Source organism: Miniopterus schreibersii, assembly GCF_964146895.1.
Source record: "Miniopterus schreibersii genome assembly, chromosome: 21".
Lineage (NCBI taxonomy): Eukaryota > Metazoa > Chordata > Mammalia > Chiroptera > Miniopteridae > Miniopterus > Miniopterus schreibersii.
The window spans coordinates 16,477,727-16,501,622 of record NC_138123.1 but is presented as its reverse complement, the minus strand read 5'-3'; the positions used below and the strand labels follow the sequence as shown (position 1 = coordinate 16,501,622).

Genomic DNA, 23,896 nt, shown 5'->3' with positions numbered 1-23,896 from the left:
CCCCCGCCGCCCTGTCCTGAACGCCAGCTGACCTTGTCCTGTTCTGTCACAGAATCACCTAAGATGGGTCTCAGCCTTCCTCACCGACACCTCCTTCAGAGCCACCCAACTGCTGTCCTCGCCTCTAGGCCCATTCTCCAAAAATCCACTAGAGTAACTTCTGTTTAACAGGAAAGTCTTTTCTTCCATCTCTGCCTCCTTTACTTCATTTCTGGCCCCTTCTCGGACTCCACTCCACAAGCAGCCACACAGGGCTCTCTGAAGTCCCCACGTGCACCCGCCCTTGCGTCTACAACATCCCCCCGCCTGCAAGACATGAACCTGGTGGATTCCTACTCATCCTTCTGAATTTTACCCCAGTGTTATCTGCTCTGATAGTTATAAAACATGTCTATAAATATTTATCACACCTCCCTTCAAAGCGTGGACTTGCCCTGGCTGGTTTTGCTCAGTGGTTAGAGCATCAGCCCACTGACTGAAGGGTCCCGGGTTCGATTCCAGCCAAGGGCATGTACCTTGGTTGCAGACTCGATCCCCAGCCCTGGTTGGGGTGCATGCGTGAGGCAACGAATCGATGTGTCTCTTTCACATCGATGTTTCTATCTCTCTCCCTCCCTTCCACTCTCTCTGTAAAGCAATAGAAAAAATATCCTCCAGTGAGGATTTAAAAAAAAGGTGTGGGCTTGAGAGTGGGCTGAAGTTCGTGACTCGCTTCGAACACAGAACATGGTAGAAGGGAGCGGGGCAGGCAAGGGGGCCTCACACACTGTCTCAGGTTATCACCTGAGCAAGGCCAGCTGCCAGGGGAAGCACTCAGCATCCCTCGGAGGAGGGGGACATGGCGAGGAACTGAGGCCTCCTGCCACAGCTGGGACACTGAGTCCTTTTGGCAACAATTCCACAAGGAAACTCCAGCCCCCTTGAGTCTTCCGATGACAGCAGCCCTGACCAACCTAACAGGAACCTGAAGAGAGACCGTGATCCAGAACCTGACGACTCTGCAAACTTAAACCCCAGACACTGAGATAACAGATGCTCACTGTTTTCAGCCATTAAGTTTTATGGGGGAATTTGTTACACAGCAACAGGTAACTAACAGGACCCCTCTACAAAGGCATCTCTGACCCTCCAAGGTGAGTTAGGCCTCTGCACCTGACACTGAGCAGTAATGCCTGCGCCCCACACAGCGGTGAGGACCGTCTACCTCCCCACCCACCCTGACAGCTACCTGTGGGCAAACAGTGTTTCATTCATTTCTGAATCCCCAGAACTAGACACAAAAGATGCTCACTAACTATGAACTGAAATAAAAAGAAAACAAGGAAAATTTGAAATATAAAAGCAGCATAAAACCAAAAACTAAATTTAGTAAATATCAGCTCCTTCTCTCTTCTTGAAGAAAGTAGGTGACTACACACTGTCCCACAGGTGTGCTAAGAAGATGAAATTAAGGTGACAAATAGTATAAAATGTCACACGTCAAAAGAATAATCTTATCCAGCATCATCTTGGAATAAAGTCGCCCTAAACGTGAACATAACAGATGTAAATGACAGTTTATTTTCTCAGCTGAAAAGGCCTTTAAAATACACTCAGTACTGACTATTTTTTTCTAGAATATACTACACTTTTTTTTTATACAGGGTAAAATGTACTCCCCTTCTTGGATACTGACTATTTTTTAAATGCATTTCTTTTGTTTGAGTTGGTCTTGCAAATAGAGCACGGAATTTAAAGCAATGGCACGCACTGAAGTGTCACTGTCCAGGCCAGCCGCTGTGGGTCGGCCTCTGGCACCTTTCCCGAGGATCACTGCTACCATCGTCTGCCTCTGCACACTCAGTGCCTGGGCACGTGCAGGGACTCAGATGTCCTTTTTATAACTCAAATAGGCCATGCTCTCCACACAGTTCAGAGAGTCACTAGTTTACCTAAAAAAGATACATTTGAGGCTGTTTCCTATCAGCACCTTGGTAACAGCTGCATAGTCGATGGTAAGAATGCACCATAATATTTCTAAGCAGCTCCCATCCCAAAGGTTTACCTAGTCTCTGGCTTTTTGTTGTGTGTGTGTGTGTATGCAAGACAGAGAGAGAGACGTGCTGGCAGCTGAAACACAGAGGCATACAGGTCAGCTCTCTCGTGTGATTCTGCTGGGCTGTGTCTCTGCTGCTCTGTTTTGTTTTGTTTTATCCTGATCACCAAATGCATCTCCCCACTTCTCATCCCTGCCCTTTTCACTCTAATGTGTGTGGTGTTTTCCTTGGATATGTATTTTTATAAGCTGTAAAATATTATTTAGTGTGTATGTATTTAGGAATGATATTAACGGTATTATGTTATTGCTCAATTCCAAGCCTCATGGTCACTCTTTCTGAATTGCTGCGTTTTTTAAGTATTTTATCATTTTTTCTAATTTATTTTCAAGAAATAGACATACACGATGCCCCCAGCTTTCCTGATCACAGACAATGCTGTAATGAACACGTTTGCATACACCCTGGACTGAGCTACACACCTGTTTCCACAGCCAAGTGCAACATTGCTGGGCCAGACTCATGGGCACTACGTATTACAAACTTCCCGCTCATCAGCCTTGCCAGGTTATAAATCTCTGCCCAAAGCACCCGGGTTCCTGTTTTATCACATCCTTGTCAGCATCTGGTATCATACAGTTCTCTAATCATTTTAATTTGTTGACTATAACGTGATAATTATTTTACTTTGGATTTCTCTGATGATTAGGGATATCTGAAGTATTTTCATATGTTTTCAACCTATGAAGCTTTCCTTCCTGTTCATATGTATTGCCTATTTGTTTTATTAATTGAAATATAATTGGCAATTAATATTATATTAGTGTACAATGTAATGATCTGATATTTGTATATACTGCAAAATGATCACTATAATAAGTCTAGTTAACATCCATCACCACACAGTTGCAATTTGTTTTTCTTGTGATGAGAACTTTTAAGATCTATTCTCTTAGCCACTTTCAAATATAGAGTATTATTAACTACAGTCACTGTGATGTGCATTACATTAATGTCTCTCTCTCCCTCTCCCTTCCTCTCTCTCTCTCTAAAAAACAATAAAAACATATCCTCAGGTGAGGATTTAAAAATAAGTCCATTTATTCAACACATATTTATTGAGTGCCTACTCTAATGTGTTTTCCTTAAAGCAAAATATTGCACTAATTAATACTGCCTGCATGAGTGAGTATTAATAATGAAGGTTTCTAAACACTAGCTCCCACTACAATTTACTCCCATAAATATCTAAATCAGCTCTTCTGAGGAACCACTCTGGAGCAGGGGTGGGGCGATGTCAGAATCAGGTGGGTAAGTGGGCACCTTCTACTCCTGGGGAAGGTGCCCATTTCTTCCTGAGAACCTCGGTGGTCACGGTCACTCTACTTGAGAAGGTTCTCACCCTTCAGGGTCCTTCCGGAGGAAAGTGCTCTAAACTGCACTCTGCATAGAAATCACAGCCTAAAGCCCCGTCTGTGCTTCCCCTTCATTCGCTTATTTGGCCTTAAAACTTCTCCTGATTTTGCAAGCAGGGGAGCAAGGGAGTCCGAGTACCGTGGTCCTGGTCCGGCGCCTCCAGGCTGTAGCCGTAGCCCAGCAGCGTGCGCACAGCCTCTCGGAGGCTGTCCTTGTTGGACTTCTTGGTTCGGTCGTCGAGAAGGGTGTACGGAACCAGGCGAGGGTTTCTCCTGTTCTTCACATCCTACGGGAAGGAAAAGGTGCGTCATCAAAGTAACGCCAAGGACTTTTGGAAGTGTGACAGTCCATCCCACAAAATCAAAACAGAGCAAGATGCAAAGCCCCTGAGGGTAAAAGCCACCCTTCCCAGTCCCTTTGTCCTCTGGCGACAGAAGTTACCTAACACCACCAACACCAAAGACTGAATCAAATGAATGGCCGCATCAATTTAAAGGCAGCCTTCTCCTGGCGAAGGGAAGGTAAAAATAACCAGAGCAGTAACAAAGGAAGCCCACCACCGGCACAGCTACAGCAGTGGGCTGACTCGGAGAACGTGTAATTTCCCACACAGTTGACTGGCAAGTCTTGGTTTCGAGACAAGTCAAATTAGCACTGGTCAGGGGCTGAGTCACGAGACCACGCTGCTGCCCCTTCTCAAGAGCAAACCCAGATGTTACAGAAGGCCACCCTACGACCGCAAACAGCTTTAAAATAGGTATGAAGTTTAATCTACCAACCAGTGAAATCAGGTAGTTCCGGAGTGCAGACTTAACTACAAACTATTATAAAAGAGGCTCCAAGTCCAAAATGTGGTTAAAATTGCATTAACAAAGCAGGAAGACTGGCTCTCATACTGTCTTGGGGAAAGGATGCGTAACTTTAGAGTAAGAACAAACCTTACAGTCATGGGGGGTGGAGAGGCACCTGGGCTGCAGGTCCTCAGGGCACAGCCACCCAGGGACCCACTTCCCTCTGCTCACTCACAGAGACCATGGTGCCCCCTCTGTTAGACCTCATGCAGCCCCAGGGGCACACTCTACTCCGTTTACAGGGTGTAAAGAGCAGTGGGAGGCCGGGACATATGCAACCCCTCCTGCCAAACAAGCCACATGGCCGGGTGGGCGGGAGCAAGGAAAGCTGCTCCTCCTCTCTGCTCCCTCCTCTTGAGACCTGCTCTGAACACCTCACCTAATGCAGGAGCACCTGTCACATCTGGAGGCAGGATCAGAGGGCTCCCTTTTGGGGGCACCATTCCAAAGCTGCTCGAGATAAACCAGCTGCGTGAACAGTGCTTCTAACTTCCAGACAGCACCCAGCACCCTCCCTCTCAACATGGTTCCCCCCAAGCATGGTTTCCCACACGGAGGCTGAAGAGTCTGAGGAATCACCCTCTGGGAGAGGGTGCTGGGAGCCTGAGTGATAATAGCAGCTCTGGGGCTCGGGCTCCTGCCTGCTCCTGGTTGAAATCAAGGTGCTAGAGGCAGAGGAGGGAACAGGTCCACTGCTCTCGGAGTTACAGTCTGACCCAGAGCACAGCAAGGAGCAGGTGTGGGAAGCAAAGACAACACTCAGAGGGTCCAGCCAGGGTGTGCTGTGTCCCGGGGAGCCAGGCGAGCCTGCTGGGCAGTGGGGAGGGAGCTGGGGGAGAAAGGGTGCAATGAGGGCCTCTCACAGCCTGTCACCCTGTGAGGCGGGGGGACCCCCATAGGAAGGAGCACCCCAGGACGAGATAGCCACAGGAAACCCTGGCTTTTCTGAAGAGCCATGGGGTAGACAAGGTCAGTAGAGAACCAACTAGAGCCTCCCCTCTGCACACAAGGCTCAGGACACCCCCCCCCCCAGCAGCAACCCCCACTCTGTCTCACACACACACACACACCAATTAGTGCTGACATTCTCATCAGGTACAGCCAGTTTAATTCAACGTAAGAACATCCTCTCATTTTATGAGGTAGAGCAAGGCTACTCAGCTTCTCTGTAGCCCCCAAATGACAAAGTCCATGGCCTAGAAGGATCAGAAATCCATTTCTCAAAGCAGCGTTAGGCTTCCTCTTGCCCTATAGTCTGAGTGTATAAGTGACAATCCACTTTATTCCGGAGACACCAAGCCAAGGCCAATGCCACAAGCTGGCTAGAGGCCCTGCAGGACGCAGAGGCCAGGAGTCGGCTCTGGAGGCCCCAGCGGCTCCCCACGAGCTCTGCGCCCGAGTGTGCAGCGCTGGGTGAGCTGCTCTCTGGGGCTCCCTGCTGTGCCAACCAGGAGTAAAACTCACTCATGCTTCCTGGGACTGCGTGGCCTACAAAGGAAAACGCCTGCAGAAGTCCAGGCACCGCCACCAGTACCTACTACTAACAGTATTTGTTAGGTGCCTGGCACTGTTGTGGGTTAAATGATGGACCTACGAGGGAAACAGTGTCACAGAGAACTTAAGGAGCCTGCCCAACAAGGTCACATGGTCACTGAAGCAAGGCTGAGACCTGCTCTTAACCTGCTCTGTGCCGCCTCCATGTGCACTCAGGGCTGAGAGCTCCCCCCAAGGCCTCAGAGACCTGTGACCTAACCCAGAAACCTCTGAAACTCCTTTTACTAAGCTTGACAAACACTCATTTGGTGGCAAAGAATGATCTGAATGGATTCAAGGCTGCTGACAGTCTTTTTTATGGCTCCTGGTATTATCCTACCTGCCACACCCAACAGGTGAGCCTCTGGGCTGCTGCCTGCGGAGGGTGCCAGGCAGGATTCAACACACCCTCATGTCACTCCTCTGAGAAGAGACAGGAACATCCTCACATCACCCTCACATCATGCTCTGGAAACTAGGGCACCTCTGGTTCTGAAATTCACCTGGCCAGGGGGCTCTGAATAAGGAATCCTATACCTCTTCCATTATTATTTTATCTCGGTCTCTCATATTTCAAAAATTTCTCCTAAAAATGCAGTCTGAGAGAGAAAACACCACAAAGCCACATTATACATCACTGTTCTGATAATCAGGCTAACACACAGGCTCGGTCACCCACTGGCCTCGGGCCCGGCACTGACCAGCTGCTCAAGTGCATTGGGCATCAAGGTATTTACATGACATGAGGTTTCAAAACATCATCACTTCGTCTCTCCTGCTACACACTATGCTACTTACCCCTCAGGAAACCGCAGCCTGCAGCGCCAATACGCCCTCGACCCCCCATACCTGCTGGATGCCGTAGGTCCAGCCCTGCCGGATCCGGTCCCGGGCCCACACGTTGTGAGCATTTTCTGCCAACTTGTCTACCATCGCTTCCTGAGAGGGCGTGAGTTTGATAAAGCTCAGGTCCATCGGGGCCGGCTTGTATCCACTTGTCAGCTGGTAACTACGGAGCAAAGCAAAACATACATATAAATCCTGTAAGTCTTTGCATGGCCCCACCTATGTCCAAATGTTCCATGAACTGCAGTGGTCACCACTGGTCAGCAAGCCTGGCCCTGCCCACTCAGGCTATGGCTCTTAGGAAGAAAGACCGCACCAGCTTTATGCTTTTGATTTTTCACCAGTAAAACAGAAATGGGACAGCTCACTTCTCTCCCAAAGTTGAGAAGGAATTATCATTGTTTGTGTTCCTAATAGTGGGGGTTATAGTACAAATCAAATTACTGGTTATCAAGTGGAAGATCTGATGGATTTCTCAACTAAAGTTCTCATTTTCAACTTTTAAAAGTTATATTAATGTAATATTACTTAATAAAGCCGTGTATCCTTTCAGATACCAGCTGTTAATTATTCTATAGGAAAATACGAACACATTTACAGATTATTTCCCTATTGTCATTCCTAGGTACATAATTTAGGAAGCCCTAGATGAGAGAGACCAGGAAACCATAACCATCCAAAACATCATGAAGGCTGGGTCTGTTAGGGACTCTCACCGGAGACTTTCTACTCTGAGCTGGAGAGAGAAGGTTCTCAATGACTATGAGTTTTAATCTTTCATAAGAAATATGAAATTGAAAATGTAAAATCTTCAACACACAAACTGTTTGGGCACTAGCACTGTGCTGCTCCACGCAGACACACAGTTGTCTCCTTTGTTTAACCACTGAGGCTGGTACACAGCCGATTTTACATGGCCTCTCTTTCTCAGTCACCTGCATTCCCTTAATCACCACGCCTGAGGTCAGGCCCAGTGTGACCCAGGTTTCTAAGTGCCTCTGTACTCTAACAGCGCCCAGCAAGCAGCAGCCTTCGGGCTACGTTTTTTGAAGGAATTAACTTCATTTACCAAGTAAGATAAGCATACAAGCCTGTTCATCTCAAAGATTATTTTTTTGCACAAAGGAAAATTCACCAGATAATTATGTTAAGTTAAAAAAACAAATTATCAGAACACGAGAAATCATTCTTTAAGGAAAATTAAGTCACCTTTTCTCCTCAAGTTGCTCTGGGCTCCTGTGGCACCAGGGCCAGGAAAGCGCCCTACAGCAGGAGGCCTGACTGCTTTTCCAGCTGCCCCAGAACTAGAACAGTGCCTGACCCATGGCAGCTGTCAGTAAAAACACCACGATACATCGATGTACAGCACACTAAATAACTTTAGGGCTGGATAAAGCTGACTTTACCTTAGCTACTCCTATTTCATTATAGGACTTCTCATGTTTTATAAATCATTTATAGACAAAAATTTTAGAAATAGTTTGTTTTAAGTAGGTTAGACTGGTCTGGGGCTATTTACTGCTTATATCGTACAGTTTACATTCACAAGCTAGATTCACAGACAGGGATTTTTGTTCTGCTTTAAATCAGAACTCTGCGTGTTGAGAAAAATAACAGTATTTTTCCTTGTTTTTCTTTAGTAAGGAAGCCACAAGGGATTTTTAACCACTCCTAAAAATCATTGTATTTTATTAAAACATTCTGATGTTAAACTAAATTGGCAAACTGCAAGCACAGCCTGCATACAAGTTCTCACTCAGTAACACTTTCTCAAGACAGAGCTCCCAGAGCATTTCAAATGCAGAGCTGGATATTTTATTTTTAAAAATAACTATTCTTGATACATACAAAAGAACATGCTTTAAAGCATTATAATAAAATGAACTCCGTTAATCCACCACCAAGGTAAGAATTAGAAGATTACTACCACCAGTGTATCTATCTGTGTGCTCCCCCCATCTCATACCCCTGTGGTGTGTTTCTATCCATTCCTGACATTATCTTTTAGGTTCATCTATGTTGTCATTTATAATAATAATTCATTTTATTATTATATCCAACTTAATTCACCTTCCTACTGAATAACATCCCTCTAACTCCCTCTGAGCTCTCCCTTATTTCTATGCTATTACAGTAATACTGCTGGAACAACGGCGTTCAGGTTTGCTGGTGTGGACTCTCTAGGGCACACCTCCAGGAGTGAAACTGCTGGGTCACAAGAGGTGCAAATACTTAATTTCACACAATGAGGCCAAACTGCTTTAAAAATGGTTGTAAACTCACTCCATGCTTTTAGGCTTATGGTGATCTGTATCTATATCAATACTTTTTAATATAAAATTCCTTAATTTTTGCCAATAGAGTAAGAATAAAATCCTATTTCGTGGCAAATTTAGGTATAATATAGACTGTCAGCAGGTATGAGTAGTTTTCATTTAATGACTTCACCTTTTCCATTTCCTCACCTTTTCTCAAAGAACGAACAATTCTGAGCAACACAAAGAAAAAGTGTAGTAAAAAAAATAATGAAGACAGAGCCCTTAATTCCTCAATGACACTAACTTATTGCAAACCCTGTGCTTACTCTATCTACCATCTATCTATCTATCTATCTATCTAGCTATTATCTATCTATCTATTATCTATCTATCATCTATCTATCTTAGATTTAGAGGTCAGAATTGAGATGGCTGCCATAAGGACATATATGAAACTATTTCAACAGAAAAAAAGAAACCAGACTTTTTCTGACAAAGGATCTGCTTGGGATGATTGTTTTGACAGTAAAAACTGGCTTTGCCCTGGCCAGTCTTGCTCAGTGGTTAGAGCGTCGGCTATGGACTAAAGGGTCCCAGGCTTTATTCCAGCCAAGGGGATGTACCTCGGTTGCAGGTTCAAGTTCCCGGCCCCCGTCGGGGCTCAGGCGGGAGGCAACCAATAGATGGGTCTCTCTCACATGGATGTTTCTCTCCTCTCTCTCTCTCTCTTCCCCTCCCTTCCACTCTCTCTGAAAAGCAATGGAAAAAATATCCTCGGGTGCAGATTAAAAAAACAAACAAACAAAAAACTGGCTTTACTAATTAGGTTTTATGGCAGGTAAATTCCATAAATTGAGTGAGCTAAATTCTGACCCAAGAATTTTGGTTTTGATTGTTTTAAAGAATTTATTGTTTAGAGCAGTTCCAGGTTGACAGTAAAATTGAGAGCAAGGTACAGAGATATCTCATGCACCCCCTGCCCCCACTTATACACAGCCCTCCCCATTATCAGCATTCCCACCAGAGTGGCGTATCTGTTACAACTCATGAGCCTACATTGACATATGTCATCCAAAGCCCATAGCTGAGTATAGGATCCAGTCTTAGTGTTGTACATTCCATGGGTTTGGACAAATGTTATAATGACATGAATCCACCATTATGGCCCTAAAAATCCCCTGTTCTCCACCAATTCATCCCTCTTCCCCTAAACCCTGGCGACCAAAGCCCTTTTTACTGTCTCCATAGTTTTGCCTTTTCCAGAATTCCATATAGTTGGATTCATACAGTAGGTAGCCTTTCAGATTGACATTTCTGCCCCAAGCTTTTGATGGGACACACACACAGAGCACATGATAAAAACAATTGATCAAACGCAGTATACCTGCAAAGGTAATTTGAATCCATCGTTTTGTTTTCTTACCCTGTGCACGTCATGTTAAATAAGGTATCTTTACGTCAAAAAGTAACAGCTATAACTACTAGGTTTTTGGGTCTTTCTAGCCTTAACAATGTCTTTATGATTTACTTTCCAAAACACTGAGAGCAAGTGACTTGAATGAGAGGATAATGAATTGTTTTTCAGGTAAGGCAGTTCCTGATGTTTTGCTTTTATAATAACTAAACAAGGACACGGCTGAGTTGTCATGTGACAGATTGTTACAGGTGACTTTTGATGATGAATCACTATAAAATTTTGGTTCACTGAACTGAATGATTTTTCTTAGCAACAAAATTATTTATGTGAACAAAGAATGCAACTTACCCTGCACCTTATCTCTATCAATAAATAATATTTATCATGGATATATGATATAACTGAAAAAAGAGCAGCTGCATCCATTTCTTTTATAAGCCATTTCCAGTAATATCTTACTTTTTATATTGATTTTAGCAAAAATTATGTTGCTTTGAACATTTGTATACCAGAAATTATTATAATGATTCTGAAAAAAATCAATAAAAAAATTCAATGACTGTATCACAGAAAACAAAACAATTTTAAAAATTAAATAAAAATTCAATTAAGATTTATATTTTATTACAAAGAGGTAAGATAGAATAATTGATCAAATATATATTTTAATCACGTTATATTCCATAGGGTAAATTAATTGGAAATAAAATTCAAAGAGAAAAATAAAATGATGTAAAATTCTCTATTATTATAAAGTTTACATGTAGTTTTTAATTAGATGATATTACATACCTAATCACTGTCTACCTGCTTTTATTTGATACACTAAAAATTGACATAAAAGTGTCATTTCAAAATATAAATATATGAAATATGCTATAAAATAGCCTCTTATAGAGCTATTTAAACTTAATAACTTTTGGAACTTAAAAATGTGATATATTTTTTACAGTGTGTTTAGTGGAGCACCTGAGTAGAAATGTTTGCTGAACTAGAGGACGTGCGTGAATCTGCATTTGTAAAGCAAACACAGTTTCCACTTTGATTTCATGTTTACGGGGTAACGGGTCCTGGGGTGAGTGACGGAGGCTATGGGGTGGCCTCTTTGGTTCTATCTCCATGATGTTATTTCACACATTTCCAGGTCTGCTGCTTACAATGCAGGGACCTCAGAATGGCAGCCTGAATATTTAAGTTAAAATAAAGAAAAAGCAGTAACATGAAACCGCTGTCATTTATTGCGTCCCTACTCATTCAGCACCTATTCCTGCTCTAGGAAGCAGGTCCCGAGACTTGCTAGCAGATGAGGGCAGAGGTGTAGAGATGTTAGACAGCCTCACAGACAGGGCCTGCTACACAGCGGGCAAAACCAACGCTGCGGCACCCACAGCCTCAGCTTTATCTTAAAACAGCATAACTGTCCCTAAAATATATGTTCTTCATCAAACCAAATGAAATTATATTTTAGTGGAAAGTGGAAACCATACTGAATCAACTGGCAATAGGGGCACGTGTGTGTTCACCACAAACACACGCAGGGAAAAGAACACGTTTTATAACGCACTCCCAGATATTTTCTGAGCTTCGTTTCCTGTCTGTCCATGTGACAGACCCTTGTCACACCACAGACTTGATGTCTCGCTTTGTGTACACGGCACGTTTATATCCTGAGTCTGAACATTGCAGCCAGTGGGAGCAGCAGGCCCAGGGCTCCCCGTGAGCTGTGGGGTGCTCTGAGGCAGCGAGCGGACCCCTGAATATTGTGAGACGCTCCACTTACTTCTTGGGTAGCTTCATCTTCTTCACCTTCTCCTCGGCATGGTCGTCTAATATGCCCACGTGACATCCTAACGCCAACAACGTCCTGGAAAGCAAAGCCAGAGCTAAGCACAGTTCCCCCCAAGTCCCAGTGACCCAGCCCGTCAGGAGGTGGAAACAGGGTAACAGTCCACAGGGTAGCAGAGCAAAAGTCTTTCATGGTTTTTAAAGAACACCTAGTTACTGACAAATTATCTACTTTGAGTAGAGTAAGAGTAGACATTGAAAAGGCACAAAAAAGAATATACTGAAAAGTCCCCCTCGGTTTCACCCCAGCCCCCTTTCTCCCCCTAAAAGCACTGACTGCTCCCGATTCTCCTACGTCCTGCCAGAGCGCGTGCATATACTAGGGAGATGTGTGTGTGAGCACACGCGCGTGTGTGCATGCAGTATACACAAGAGACAGTTCTCTGCAATTTGTTATTTTGACTTTACAATATCACTTTGAAATCCTGTCCTTTCATATAAAGCCGGTTTATTTTCCAACAGCTCTGAAGGGTTGCACTAGCTGCATGTGTCCCAACGCTTTTACCCAGAGCTCTGCTTGCAGCCTTTGCTGACTACAAACAGTGCTGCCAAGAGCAGCCCTGTGCCTGTAACACACGCACTGTGCCCTTCGTCTATAGGATCAATCCCTAGATGGGCCAAGATTGGAAAATGCCGATAGAGATGGTGACCATTTCAATCCCACCAGCGAAGTATGATGCTGCCTCCCCCACTTTCCAAAACAGTCATCAAGCTGGGTGACCTCTGTTAGCCAGAGGCTGAAGGAGGCGCCTCACTGCAGTTTTAATTTGCACTTTTCTTACTATACGTGCATTTCAGCTCCTATTTCATACGCTTCAGAGACACTTGTGCTTCCTCTTTGCTGTGAGAGTATTTTTTGTTCACTTCTCTATGGGATTTGTTGTCACTGCTGCACTCTAGGTGCCTTTCAAACGTCTGAGGCATGAGTCGCAAATATTTTTCTCCAGTTTGCTGCTTGTCTGTTTACAATTTTAGGGGGAACAACAGAAGCTTAGGCCTGGTAGCTCCTTACTCTTAACAAAACTGACACATGAGCAGGACAACAGTGCTGTTTCCTACGTAACATAAGCCTGTATTAGGAAAAGTGACCTATCCGAACAAATCCAGTTCTGTAGGCCATGAGGACGGACAGGAACAGGAGAAATGTTATAGTCTTCCCCAAAATATGTTCTGAGCTTTTCTATACTAATATTTAAAATTATTTCCCTTCCTTTACTGCATGCGACCTCTTTCTCTCATCTTTGATGCTAGTGGGAAACTTCATGAGAGCAGACGACATATACCCACAGTGGTTTTTCTCAAAGTGTTCCTCAGACAAATGGTCCCCAGGGCATCTCTGAACAAGAGGATGCTTCAGTTAAATAAGTTTGGAAATGAATGGATTCCACCCCATCTGAGAGAGTCACAGAACCAAAAGTCCATCAGAAAAATAAAACCTTTTTAATTATTTTAACTCAGCATCTCTTGAATAAATGAGATTCGTGCTTCTCAAACTATCTGTAATGAAGGACTAGTTTTATTTTAATTTCCAGTCCATCGTGGTCTCTGATAAAACACCGCAAAATTGTTAAAGAAAATTAAACTTTCAAAATGAATAAGCCTTCATTTTGAAATGCAAACCTACATTTTATAAATTATTAGATTCAACATAAAGTTGCTCCCTTAAATTGGTATAAATATTTCTAAACACTGTTTTAACATCTTTACTTATGTTATCTCAAATCAGTAACAATCTGTGACTGGCCTGGTCCCTGGCCAGCAGCAGTTTATGGGGTCACAGACCTCACACTTTAGGAAACGCTTAGAACATAAGGACACATAATAAGGTCCAAGTCTATTCCCATCAATGCTGATCCAATCCTCCTGCACACAAAGAACAGTCCCAGCCGGAATTAATGCCGCAGCCGAACCCTCTCAGGTGGAGGGCGTGGAAGAAGTTGGGAAACTCACTTCAGGGTCTCAAGCGACATCTGCAAATTGTAGTTGCGCTCCTGCTCCGGCAGCTTGGAGAACTCCACCAGGCACGGGTGCTGCCTCTTGTTGTCGTCTCGGACCTAAAGCAGGAAGGAAATCAGCCTGAACAGCCTCCCAGGCCAGGCCCCGTCACGCCGCGGGAGTCCAGGGGAAAGCAGGATGGACGCCCAGATCCTTACCAACTCTAGTGACCATTTACTTTTAATGTGTAATAATGTTTAACTGTTTAGAGCCAAACTGGTTAGAGACTCGCTTATCAACCTGCCTGATACAAAGCCTTGGAGGTGGCCCCAGCTCTTCGTGTCACCTGCAGACATTCCTTCCCGCTGTCAGGAGTCAGTCCACCACCTTACAACGTCGATTAGCATAATGCAGGGTTTTTCATACTAACACTTGAAAGTGTATATTAGGAACCAGACTAAACGAAATTCAAGATTGTAGGGATGAATTAGTGAGAAAGCTGGCCTGGATCACTGCACTAGTAATCAAATATGTACATTTTTAGAGACCTAAGTTACACAGGCCTGGCTCCAGTGGCAGCTCCTGGATGCCAGACGTGCTGTCAGGGGACACACTGCTCCTGGGAACACTCACCAGGCACTACAGATACCACTCAAAAGCATGCGAGCACGGCCAGCTTGTTAGTCTTCAGGAGTCACCAAGTTAAAGATAAGACATTCATTCTTTTGTTTCTGGTGACCATTACAAATGACCGTCTGTCTCTCCATCCCCAGGGCCAGGCACTCCCACCTGTCACCTGGGCGGTGTTCACCTCATCCTGAGCCTCTGCCCCCTCCAGGCTCACTGTCCCCACACCCACAGCTGAATTCCTTCCAATGCACAGATGAAGCATGCCCCCCTCCACTTTTCAATGCTCTTTCCCCTCCACAGGATAAACCCTGTCCTGCCATAAGCCCTCTGTCTACCTGGCCAGACTTCCCACCTGTGATGCTCTGCGCATAAGCACCTTCTTTGCCTCCGGCAATGCCAAACTACTGAGAGTCATTGCAGTGCCCTAAGCTCCACAGGTCACATAGCAGGTCCTGGCCCAGAACACTCACCTGCCCCCTGACTGTGATTCCACTGGTGACTGGTCCTTCCAGCCTCATAGCAAAGACTTACCTCCTCCTGGGAGCCTTCTCTGATTTCCCAGGAGAGACCTAAGTATTCCCTCTCCACTCTGTCAGGGCCGCCATTAAAGGATTCAGCTTGTGACTGCATGTCCATCACTCAACTAAACTGTAAGCTCCCAAAAGGCAAACTGTCTACAAGACGAGGCCAGGCAAATAGTAGGCATATAATAAATGTGAAAGGGACAGATGGATGCCTGACACGCCTGTCTGGTGCCTTCCATATGCTAGAGCTCTTGCTACACTCCTGTGAAGCAGGTCCCAGACTCTCAAAAACAAAACAGACACAAAATCCCAACTTACTCAGCTCACTGGGAGGCTTAAATTACTCCAAAGTAAAACACACTTGAGTACTTCTTTTAAAATATCAAACAATTTTTCGTATTAGCCTAAAAACTGGGCACACCTAAGCTTAGAGCAACAGAAGCCCCAAGGGCAGGGCTCCCACCCCTTCTCTGGAAGGAGTTTTTGGGAAGCCTGTGAGGACGCAGGGCAGTTGTCAGATGTGGAAGGAGGTGGGATCTCTCCACAGGTGAACCTGAGAGGCTCCCAACCATAGGGTCTTCCAACCTGAGCTGGGCTTGTCCAGAAGGCCTGCAGGACAATGCTGCATTTACTGGCCATCTGAGTACCTGCAGCAGGACAGCGGGGACCTAGTGTTCAGCCTCAGCCAGAGGCACAGGGACCAACCAAGGCTGTTCTGATCAGCCTCAGGCCAGGGGAGGGATGGGGGACAAGGTGGGAGGGACAAGGGGACCGGGTGGGAAGGAAGCTCTGATCCTGTGTCCCTCCCAGGATCAGAGACGCAGCTACAGCAGGAGGCACGAGCTGACCTGAACTTCCCTGGAAGAAGAGACCCTAATGGGAGCTTATGCTCCCCTTGTTTTCAAAGAACAAGCACAAGTCAAGTTCAGTGCAGAAGGTGGGGGAGGAGGCCTCCTGCAGAGACCATCTTCATGGCATAAGCTCAAGAGACCTTCCCATTGCTAGGAGGCTTTCTGAAAAGGGTTTTTATTTGTTTGCAGGGAATCGTAAGTCTTCCCGACGTGCAATCTTCTCTCCCTCATTGTGAAATGTAGGGTAAACTCTGTCTGCAATTCCTCTGGCAGTTAACTGTGTACCATTATAGTATCTCTCCTTTACTGACTTTAACTGAAGGGTAAGCCTTTCATTTAGCATGCATACATTTCCCCAATTTTTAAAAGTCCATGAATGTAGCAGAAAACTAGGCACTTAAGTATCTGCTGAGTTGACAATCGTCTAACCATTACTGACTTAATAGAAGGACCCCAGTTTCTGATCATGTCTCAGTAGGTCTTACAGAGAAACCAGTTCTAAACAGAAGCTGGAGGACCTGGACCCGGTCCTGGCCTGGCCCCTGCCAGCTCTAACTGCTGCCGGGCATCCAGCTCTGTGATAATTCTTAGCTGTGGGCACCAAACACGGCTGGGCGCTGCTGTGAAAACCTAACCTCATGCCTGCAAGTGAGAGCATGCAAGACAAGGCAGAGCTTGGACTCCACACATAAAGCCTACCAAGGAGAGTGGAGTCTCCTATACTAATGTCTCCCTGGCACTAATAATAAATGGTCTTTACTCAGCGCTCAATGCAACAAACTGACTGAATGAATGCCCTCATTTCTACATTCAGTCAGATATAAGAACATGTCACAGCCCTCGGACACACAGACAATGATGTCACAGAAATGAATGCACTGCCATGTCCTACGAAAAACAGGTCCAGATGCCCTGGGATTAAACAGGAAACTGGCTGTTTTTATTTCATCTAAATTTCATTGACACACTCCAAACTGCATTCCTTAAAATTAATCATTTGCAAACACAAGGAGTCACTCTTTCACAGCCTGTCTCCTACTTGTGAAATCAGCGGTGCCCCCTGGCTAAAGATGTGCTCACTCCATACCATGGGGACCGAGAAGTATCCTCGAGGGGAACGTGAACTGACTTTCTTTCCATGGGCAGTTTTCACTTCCAACGTCTGAGTTTCTTCTAAGAACCTTAGAAAGCAATGCCCACTGTCTGCCTGTGTTAACCTCGACTTAAAATGTAACTTCTGCTTAGAGATGGATAACTGTTCAATGGTCAAGCAACTGAGCCATCCTCCCGTGAACCTGCCAATCATGGTGTTCCTTCCCACTGAGGAAAACTGCACCAAACTGACTTGTAGGAAGAAAATCAGTCCAATTCATTCCCATCACCACACAGCAAGATGAGCGAGAAAAAGCTGTGTTTTCAGAAAGTTGCACTAACCGCATCGGAAAATAAATTTAAAACTATGTACCGGGCCATACTGCCAGCCAAGTTCGATTTTATTCATAACCCAGAGCTCGTGGATGTTCTCTGCGAGCTTTTCTCTTATCCTGTCCAGGTGGGGCGGCAGCACGATCTAAAATTGGAGAAAACAAAAAGCAAACACACATCAGAAAAAATATAACGAACAGCACTAACTGTCCTCACTGCAACTGGACTAAATAAAACTGTCTCACAAACCACTAAGATGTAACAAGAGGTCCTAAGCCATCTATTATAACCTAGTTATAAAAATATGATGTCATCTACACATTCTTTAGGTAAATTTTGGGATTTTTTGGGGAGGTGGCAACTTAGGTTCCAATTTATGAACCAAAGTTAGGAATAAAGAAAAGAGTTTGGTGGGGACAACCGCCATTAAGACAGACGCCTTCCTGGGTGGCGGGGTGCCCACCAGGGCATGTGCTATTGAAGAGAGAATCCCGCGGTCCCTACCCAGCCTGGCCCCCTCGCACACCAGATGAAGGCGTTCGGCCCGGACAGGCGCCCTGGCTCCGAGCCGGTGAGTATCTGAGACAGCGATCTAGCTTTCTCTCACCTCTGCTATTGTTAGTGGTTTCCAAACAGAGCCACAAGGGGGAAAATCTTACATATTCCGATGATAAAGAGGAAATTCAATGACTTATACAAAGGACACCAAATGATTTTCAAGGTGAGGTGCTGTGTCGCCCACAACTAGTCCCTCAACAAGCAGAGCGGCGACTGCCCACAGCGTGTGCAGAGGGGAAGGTTCCGCAGGGAGCGGCCTCACCACCTTCTCTCCCCAAGCAGGTCTCTCCCCAGGTCTCAGGAATCCTCACTGGGTTACCCTCACACCCAGCTGTCCTTCCAGGTCCACGTCCACCCTTCTGCAGGGGTTCACTATAAATGTTGGTGGCCCTGCAGCAACACCACGCAAACTGAATTTTAGCCGTGAACAAAGCTTGTGAGTTGTTTTACTGCATAAAGTAAAAAGCCAGCATGGAGAGACAAAGACTATGGCTCGGAGATAAACACATGGTCCTAGAAAGCTGGGCCTCTGAGGCCTGGTGTGAATTCTGCTTCCAACTTTACATGTAATGTCTTTGATCTTCAAGAACTAAGTTAACTGAATATCCAGCCAACCCCCTGAAGTTACTTCTCCATCGCAATAGAGCAAGATTTAATTCACTGTCAGTGTCAGGATTTTTTCACATCTATAAAACAGAAAGGCAAGAGTAATGGCTAACATTTCTCAGGTACTGTGCTAACGCGTTACTTGCTAACTTCATTAAACATACTCTCAGCACCCCAGTGGCAAGATGAGTGAGTCCCTCAAGGCCCCAGGGTAGCATCTGACCCCAAGCATTTTAAGTCTAGAGCCCATGATCTCAATCTCTACCCAAGATAAAGGTCAGTTAAGTCACTTCAAAACAGTAAGACTATCTAGATGGGAGAAGTAAAACTGCCGTCTGCCCATGTGAGAAGTGCTCTCTAAAGTCGGTGTCCGCTACCTGAGGCTGGGACTAGTTCTGTCACAGGAGCAGTGCAGGCTTAGGACCACGCATGACAATGAAACAGAGTGGCACAGAAAGCAGGTAAGCTGACATGGAAAAGGTAAGCACTATCTTAGGAAACTTGTTTCAATCATGCATATAAACCATGTTACTGAATAGCTGCATCCCCACGGGCTGCAGTCCAGAGCCTGACGCCCTGTGTATCACAATGACCGCAGTGCAGAGGTGCCACTGGCTGCTCTGGGTACCTGGGTGGTGTCCACGGGGACCGGCGTGAAGGCAGCCTGCGTCAGGGGCACCGTGGGGCCCAGGAGGTCCCGGGTGTACGTCCTTTCTTGTTTGTACTCTCGGCTGTGTTCCACTTTCAACTTTTCTTTTGGCAGCACAGCTTCATAGCAAGGAGCATAGCCCAAGGGAGGAAGGAATTTAAACTCTCCATGTCTCCCCCCAAGCAGGAAGCGCACCCTGAAAAGGACACGTCAGGTCAGTTATAACTCTGGGTGCACAGAAGATTCCTGATCAACACAACACAAGCAGTAAGTTATCAGTAAAAATTAACTTTATCAGAAGGCACATTTTTTCTAAGTACCATGGTGATGTTGGCACCTTACGGTCTAAGAGCTTCTAATCACAAAAGTGACATGACCAAGAGACAAAACCTGAGTGAAGTGTTAGCGGGTCAGCAACAGTGTATCCCTCACTGGAGAAACAGCAGAAGCACAGGCTTCCTATTCCCGGGTGAGAAAACACCTGTCCCCAGAACTGGGCATTTAACGTCTCAGGTGCCCTGCAGATAATCATGCGAGAAAGAGCAGACATGGTCTGAACGTCTATGCCCTTCACATCCAGGGCTGCAGGGGGTCACCGCCCAGTGTCCCACTTCCCAGTGAAATTTAGAGGGACTCAAATGACACTTCCATTTGCTGAAGAAAAAAGGTAGCCTATTTTATATCTTCATCCAACAAAACCTTACTAAAATCTTTTCTATGTCATACTTATTTAAAGTAATTTCATCTGAGTCCCACCAAAACCCTTTTTGAAACATAGCTAAACACTACTGATTTCTTGGGCTATCAGCTTACAAAAATAAATTCAAATTTTCAACTTCTTTGTAATTCTTTTTCTAATTTGTGTTTTAGTTCCAGGCCAAGAAATAAAGTAAAATAAATTAAAAGCAAAAAGCGAGGAAAGCAAAAGCTTTAAAACATTCCAGGAGCTTATATAAAGCAATATAATTTGTATAAACACACGAGAAAGATCATTGGCACATGGATAGCTGATCTTTCACGCTCGCTCTGTCCCCTCAATACGGTGCTTCTGTAACTAGGAATTAGTCCTCTGAGTAGAATTGCAACGAAAAGAATGACCAGAATAGGTGGAGGGTCAGTTGTGGTAAGTGGCCGCTCCTGTTACGTAGATACAGATAAGTATTAGTAGATGACTCAGGACTCCCTTACCACAGCAGACCATTGCCTACAAAAGTTCCCTTTGCAGAACTCAAAAGAATTCTCATTTAATTTCTCTATCGCTCTGGTAGTAGCAAAAAGCAAAGGGTTAGAGAAAACCACTGAGTGAGCTGATCACAGGCAGGTGCTTTACAGGTGTAAGCAGTTGAGGTTAACACTGAGGGGAGCCATCCTGATCAAAAATCACAGATTTAGTTTCTGTAGAAATGACAGGCTTTGGAGTCTGGTGTGGAAATATGACAAAAAGATAAAGAAAGTCAATGAAACTAAATAGAAGGAAATATGGGGTATTTTTTTACACAATGTTGTTCACTTCCCTTATTAAGTAAAAAAAAATGAACTTAAGTGGACTTGAAATATTTCAGGACACGGGTTTGGGAGAGTTAGCGGATGGACATGTGGCCGAAGCCCCCAGTCCCCCGAGATTCCCCTCTGGGATGAATCTTGCCCCTTCCTGTAAGAACAGGCGGATGCCCTGGGGACAGAAAGCCCGGAGTGACAGAGGACAAGGAAGCAGGTGATGGCCAAGCAGTGTCCTGTGGAAGTATACGCATGAAGGGCACAGACCCAGAATGCAGACATACTCACTTTATTCCCGCAGAGAAACTGACAACGGGAAAGAAGAGGCCGTCGATGTTGAAATTCTCAAACATCCCCTGGACAGGCTGTCCGTTAATTCGGAAAGAGATGCTTGGGGCGCTCAGATCTAAACAGCAGCTGATGACGTCCTCAGTCCTCAGCAGGTGCTGGTTTGGGGAGCTGACGGTGCTGGCGATACACCCTATGGGGCAGGCAGGTGGGAAGCGTGTTTATCTCAGAGAATCCTGGGCAGCGACGTGCCCGTGCAGTGCGCAGCCCTGGAACAGAGCGGAGCTGGAGTGCACGTAGCATTATGTCAAATCCTTTGTCGAAGGAGGCGGCTTCTTCTCAGAAGCCATGCTCTGCCATAAAACGGCCTCTACATAATCAATAGCTAAACTTTCAAATGGCGCCAACCAAAATACACCTTTTCAGAAATTAGAGAAAAGAGTATTATTTACATATGTATATATGACTCATTTTAAAAATATACTCAGCCAGCAGAGCTGAGAGCTGGTGGCTGGAGAAACGAACTGTACACTTCTTTTTAAACAGCCCACATTTCTGAAACAACATTTAGTTTCATGTGACAATAAGCTGCTTTGTCACAATACAGGTTACAAATCACAGGCCCCTGAGGTTAAATTATCTGCCAGGAGATGAACTCAGCCTTTTTTCTCCCATCGTTTCCCAGGGCCTGTGGTTCTTTTCATACGGGAAGCGAAGGCTTCAACATACCAATTAAAGTAGGTAGGAAACAAATACGTTTTTTGCAGATGATTCATGAATCAAAATGCCACTTTTAAAATATATAAGTCCCCCTTTATCTAAAATTTTGCTTTCCATGGTTTCATTTAAAACCAGTTAACCAGGGTCTGAAAATAATAAATGGAGAATTCCAGAAAGAAACAATTGTAAGTTTTAAACTGTGAGCTACTCTGAGTACCTTGATAAAATATATATAGGGGTTCGGTACTATCCGCAGTTTCAGGCATCCACTGGGGCCGTGAAACACAGCCCTGGTGGATAAGGGGGGATGGGATGCCTGTACATTGTTCATAAGCAATACAGTCCTTTGAAATGTACTGTAAGCGTAAGTTTTCTTTTTCCCCTAGTGAAAGTTTGCTCTTAACACTCTCATTCATCACTTTAGTGCTAAAGTCCTGAGTAATAAATGTACTCAGTAGAAGCTGCACCAAGTTCAGCAGGGGCAAAGGTTTCCTTCCACAATGGTGCAAGGGCAAATGGCCAGCACTCACCTGCCCAGAGGTGCAGACCATCGAATCCGTAAGAAAAGAGGTCGTCTCCAACGCCGTTCCCGCCCCACTCCTCGCCCCCACCAGGGTAGGGCGAGTACCCTTCCGTGGACGCCCAGCCCACGCGCAGGTGAGTCGCCTCCGCGGTCACGAAGGGCTCGGCGTGGTCCACCATCAGTTCGTAGTACCACTTCTTATACTGGGCAGACCCTTCACTGACGCCCAGGAAAATATTGGGTCTCATGCTTTAAAGAGAGAGAAACGCGCATGAGAAAGCCGGAATGAACTTTCCACTGTTTAAATTGACATCTCACTATTCTGAGCGTTAGTCCTGCTCTTCCAAGATATAAATACATGTTTCCTTAAGTCTTAACATCACTAAGACAATCACGAGGCAGACACAGCAACAGCAGCCCCATAGCTACCACTCAGAGAGGGGCGTTTGCTTCCCGAAGCCCTGGCAGGGTCATTCCAGGGGCTAAAACTATTTCTTCTCAATTGCTCTGCAGCATATTTCATTTCATTAACCGTGTTTAACATGAGATACTCAGTAGTCGACCTTCAGATCAGTGGAGCTGTTATTAATCCAGGACATGAAGAGGTCTTTAATTTATCTTTATTGTTGAAAGTATTAGAGATGTCCCCTATTTTCCCCCTGGAGACACCTTCCTAAGCTAAGCTGTGTCAAGGGGGGTGAGGCTGGCACAGGCCGTGTTGTTAGTGAAGGAACAAGGTGACTGACCGGCTTTGCTGTTCTCTAGGCCTCACTGCGAACAGAGGAACAGCTAGTTAGTTGTACTTAACAGCATTTCATACGGGGACCTGTGCCCTATGTGAACACCAGGGATCAGGGGAGGTCTCAGGAAACCCCCTCATTAACGTAGGTCTGTTCTACAGAGAGCCAGGAAGGCTGTCTTAAATCAGCCCTGTTTAAAAACACAACATAAAAATAAACACCAAATCTCCATATTTCTGCTTAGAACTGAAATGATATTTCCTGGACAGCTGCAGATAACATCTTCTTAACCATTAGCTGTATTTTTATCATCATTACTGTTATTATTCTGCATAAGGACGGCAGCCTGGCAAGCTCAGTCTCTGGACTGAGTCCTGAGGCCACGGCCAGTTCCCATGTTTTAATCTATGAAATGTGATACCAGCACCTAGAATGCAGACAGGAAGGAGCCCAGGTGAAAGGGCTCAACACAGCGGCTGGCGCCCAGGACCCAACGTTTGATACCTCAGAAGGTAGATCTACCTGCAAATGTGGTTTTATTGGTGACTTGTGGAATTTACTTTATTTGGGACACTCTAATTCAATATTTTGATTATACATGGTGAGCACTTCAAAGTCAGAACTGAAAGGCAGTGTTTTCTATTATATCTGAAGATAGGGACAGGATTCTATCCAGCTATTTCCTGCATGGCTGTCAGCCTGCTCCCGAGTCAGTGAAAACCCAGCGACACAACCGGACGGAAAGCTC

General features: G+C 45.2%; 1 protein-coding gene across 1 annotated transcript in view; it reads right to left on the bottom strand.

The window, feature by feature from the left end:
* RYR2 (ryanodine receptor 2) overlaps positions 1-23,896 on the bottom strand; it is a 472,766-nt gene that overhangs the window by 210,026 nt on the left and 238,844 nt on the right. Inside the window, exons 20-27 of the mRNA XM_081124070.1 lie at positions 22,416-22,657; positions 21,166-21,358; positions 19,360-19,576; positions 17,608-17,712; positions 14,153-14,256; positions 12,138-12,221; positions 6,686-6,845; positions 3,591-3,738 (exon numbers count right to left, since the gene is read on the bottom strand). Of these exons, the coding sequence (XP_080980196.1) occupies positions 3,591-3,738; positions 6,686-6,845; positions 12,138-12,221; positions 14,153-14,256; positions 17,608-17,712; positions 19,360-19,576; positions 21,166-21,358; positions 22,416-22,657 (1,253 nt within the window). The remainder of the gene's footprint in view (positions 1-3,590; positions 3,739-6,685; positions 6,846-12,137; positions 12,222-14,152; positions 14,257-17,607; positions 17,713-19,359; positions 19,577-21,165; positions 21,359-22,415; positions 22,658-23,896) is intronic.